The sequence below is a fragment of the Poecilia reticulata genome, chromosome 7, assembly GCF_904066995.2.
Source record: "Poecilia reticulata chromosome 7, P_reticulata-male-v2, whole genome shotgun sequence".
Classification (NCBI taxonomy): Eukaryota; Metazoa; Chordata; class Actinopteri; order Cyprinodontiformes; family Poeciliidae; genus Poecilia; species Poecilia reticulata.
Window position 1 is genome coordinate 11,478,715 of NC_088836.1, and position 3,087 is coordinate 11,481,801.

The following is a 3,087-nucleotide window of genomic DNA, read 5'->3' on the forward strand; positions in this document are numbered from 1 at the left end:
TATTTGATGTAATAATTAATGTTTCATTTGTGATAATAAAGTCTGACCAACAGTGTTTTTGAGCTACTTATTTTCATCATTAAAAGCTAAAAGAAAAATACACATTGGATTAAATTAGTTCTAAAAGAAACTCTCTCCTTCTCTCGCGCTCTCTCTCTCTCTTTCTCTTTTTCTCTCTTTCTCTCTCTCCATATTTCCCGATTAACTGATTCCACATGTTTTCCGTCCGAACTTCAACAAAGGATCACTTCGCTCCAGGCTTGCGCAGATGGATACCGACGCTGAAACCAAGACAAAAAAGGTTCCAACCGATCCCCCTCTTCCACGTTTTTTTTTTTTGGTCTTATGTGAAAGGACCAGTTCCCAAGCAGGAGAAGATGGCAGTTATTTGGGGGCCCCATGGGGCAGGGCGCGTGCAAAACCGCAAAACCCCCTATCTGTAAGGGCGTGACAAAGACTAGCATCATCTTTACCTCCATAGTGACATTTTTGAGTTGAGCAACGATTTGATGTTGAACCGCTTATGGACACGTATTTGCCAAGCATAGTTTTATAAAGCGTTTGGTTTAATTTAGTCAGCGAATGTTGCGCGTAAAAATGTAATTTGCTCCATTTGAACATTTGATAATTTGATTACTCATAAAATTCTGAAGACTTTTTTTCATTTTATGAAATGGTAGCTGCAGACGCAAGATCACGGTTTCTTTTAAATATATGACCTTAGCAGAGATATGTGTATATATATATATATATATATATATATATATATATATATATATATATATATATATATATATATATATATATATATATATATTTTACTTTAGTTACGTAATCGAGGCAAAAAAAGCTGTGTTGCTGTGGCGCATGGAGCCCGAGCTTGAATGCTGACGGTGGGAACATGCATCATCAGGGGAGCAGTGGAGCGGAGGCAGACATGGGGAGGGGGGGCAGAGAGGGTCTGTGGTTTGGGAGGGTGGGGGATGTGATGAGGAGAAGGTTCCCATCTGTTGCACCCATCGTGGCGCGTGCTGAACGCGTGAATCCCACCGTCAGCTCTGAGTCTGCGTCACTAAACTCAAAGATTAAGTTAAACTCATTAAATATTTTAGAAAAAAAAAAGTTGTGTCGTCTGAAAGACTTTTATTGAGGATTTGACCTCTGATTGCGCGTTTACAGATCTTAGGAAATACGGAACACATTTATGATGAGATGCTTTGTAAGTTTCCCAGATTCAAATACTCACTTTTGTGTTATTGGTGCAGGGTTTTTTAATATAAACATGTAGGTTTTATATTTTATATATCGTCTCCTTTTCAACATACACATCCGTGAAAGTGCAAATCTCTGTTCGTTTTAATTCTATCCTGTTGATAATGGATCAGGCTCTTCTGGGGGCCCATAAGCAGATGTTAATCCATACATGGCGTGGCTTGGGTAACTGGTTCCCTTTTCTTGCTGTTGTTGTTGAATAGATTACTCTCATCACTTTATGTTCACATTTGGCATTGCGTGTTTTGTTGTGGCAGGACGTAATTTGACTCTATAAGCACATGAATCTCAAGGTCATTCACGCTTTTGTCATTCTAATCTATCTTTTTAATGGCAAGCAGCCAACAAGGTAACTTTCATTTTTCAAAAGGATACAGTTTAACTGGTTCATGCATGAACTGCACGGTAGGAGGAAATATCAGCGTAAGCTGAACTGTTTATAGATAATTGTTACTTAAGTCCGAATTTTACTAACAAAAGACGTGGGAAAGAAAGCAGATTTTCTAAACAAATTAATAAACTGAGTTTTGGGGCCTTGAAACTTCCAGAAGGATTTCAGTTACAGGACTCATGCGCAACTTGATCGAGGTCGGACGATAAAATTAACACACACACACACACACACACACACACACACACACACACACACACACACACACACACACACACACACACACACACACACACACACACACACACACACAAACAAGAGAGCGAAACATTGTCAAGAAGCTCTGCATACCAGTGTACAAACGCGGGTCCCCAAGGGGGACCAGATGGTCAGACAGCAACTCTGCTCATTTCCCCCAAAGGCATGGACTCTCCCCGCCCCTCAAAAAACACTCCCACTCCTCAAGCACAATAGCTTGCGTTCCCTCCCCTCTAACGCCCCGGAGTCGCATAAATAGGAGGCTCTCCGGCGCTCTGTCTCACTCGAACTCAGCTCCTCCAGGAGAAAGTACAAACAAAGCACAACTGCAACAAGCAAACGAAATGAGTCCGAGCATCTCCGCTGAGGCTGGCCAGCCTCTTCCTGCGCGCTCCACTGTGGCCCAGAGAAAACAAGCCCACGAACTCAGAAAGGTAAGCAAACGAGAGATTCTGAACAAGCAGTGAGCACTCTAAAATGAAATGAACCAAAGAGCAGAGAAGATTTACAATCACTGTTATTCCTTCCAGACTTTGAAGCCCTTGCTGGAGAAGAGAAGACGCGCTCGCATCAATGACAGTCTCAGTCACTTGAAGAGTCTGATTTTGCCTCTTGTTGGCAAAGACAACGCGCGTTACTCCAAGCTTGAGAAGGCTGATATTTTGGAGATGACCGTGCGCTTCCTCAGAGATCTTCCTTCTTCCCTGGTCAAAGGTGAGCGCCATAACCCACTAAGAGGCTCTATTCCACTGACCCCCCCCCCCCCCCCCCTCTAATATTCTTCATTTTGAAATCGGTGCACTAATCACATCTCCAATCTTCTCCCTCCAGACTCTGCAGACAGTTACAGAGAGGGTTACAAAGCCTGTCTCCAGCGGGTCTCCGCTCTGCTGCCCAAAACCAGCCTGGACCAGGACGCGTGCCGGCGCGTCAACGACTTCATCCAGCAGACCATGTCCAGCACAGTCACACCGACCTGCCTGAACTGCTGCGCCCAGAGCTCCAGGACTCTCCCTCAAATCCAACACAGACTCTTGAGCCTCAAATCCAGCTTCAGCTCCAGACTTGAGAGCAGGTCCCGCAGCGACCTGGGAGCCGGGGCCCCCATCCGAGCGCAGGCCCTCCAGCAGCCTGTCAGCGCTGCCATGTGGAGGCCTTGGTAGAAT

At 44.4% G+C, this 3,087-nt stretch overlaps 1 protein-coding gene across 1 annotated transcript; it reads left to right on the top strand.

Annotated features, from left to right (window-relative positions):
• The first annotated feature begins 1,881 nt into the window (after positions 1-1,881).
• Positions 1,882-3,087, top strand: LOC103467274 (transcription factor HES-2). Its single transcript, XM_008413509.3, has 3 exons — positions 1,882-2,355; positions 2,452-2,635; positions 2,753-3,087. Exons 1-3 carry the CDS (start codon positions 2,266-2,268, stop codon positions 3,082-3,084), a joined length of 606 nt encoding a protein of 201 aa, XP_008411731.2. The 5' UTR covers positions 1,882-2,265; the 3' UTR covers positions 3,085-3,087.

Coding starts and splice junctions, on each gene's coding strand:
- LOC103467274 (XM_008413509.3), top strand. CDS start 2,266: ATGAGTCCGAGCATCTCCGCTGAGGCTGGCCAGCCTCTTCCTGCGCGC. Junction 2,356..2,451: donor AAGCCCACGAACTCAGAAAG/GTAAGCAAACGA, acceptor TATTCCTTCCAG/ACTTTGAAGCCCTTGCTGGA. Junction 2,636..2,752: donor TCCTTCTTCCCTGGTCAAAG/GTGAGCGCCATA, acceptor TTCTCCCTCCAG/ACTCTGCAGACAGTTACAGA.